Genomic DNA, 394 nt, shown 5'->3' on the forward strand with positions numbered 1-394 from the left:
GACCCATCATCTCTCCCCACCGCAGTCCTTCTCGCAACTTCACTCAGTGACCAATACGAGAACGATATGTTAACCAAAACAAACATGTCAAATCAAAGTTAAAACCTCAAATCCTGACGCCGCTCCTTGTCTCCTCCTCAGGACGCTGCGACGCCGCCCTCGGAATGGAATCTGGCGCCATCCCCGACGAACACATCTCGGCGTCCTCCTACTTCGACGCCGCCGTCAACGCCATCTATGGGAGGTAAGGGCTGCTCCTACGGTTTAATGAGTTTGTTTGTTGTTGTCTGTAGTGTTTTGTGATTTTCGTCGTTCTTCTGTTTATGGGTAGTATGTGGTTGTTGTTGCTTTTAATTGCATTTTTGTGTGTGGTTTGTCCCGTTTTCTGTATATT

At 48.0% G+C, this 394-nt stretch overlaps 1 protein-coding gene across 1 annotated transcript in view; it reads left to right on the forward strand.

Annotated features, from left to right (window-relative positions):
• LOC119592902 (discoidin domain-containing receptor A-like) overlaps window positions 1-394 on the forward strand; it is a 26,822-nt gene that overhangs the window by 20,574 nt on the left and 5,854 nt on the right. The window contains exon 3 of the mRNA XM_037941795.1: window positions 142-244. Coding sequence (XP_037797723.1) covers window positions 142-244 — 103 coding nt within the window. The remainder of the gene's footprint in view (window positions 1-141; window positions 245-394) is intronic.

Source organism: Penaeus monodon, chromosome 31 (assembly GCF_015228065.2).
Source record: "Penaeus monodon isolate SGIC_2016 chromosome 31, NSTDA_Pmon_1, whole genome shotgun sequence".
Taxonomy (NCBI): Eukaryota; Metazoa; Arthropoda; class Malacostraca; order Decapoda; family Penaeidae; genus Penaeus; species Penaeus monodon.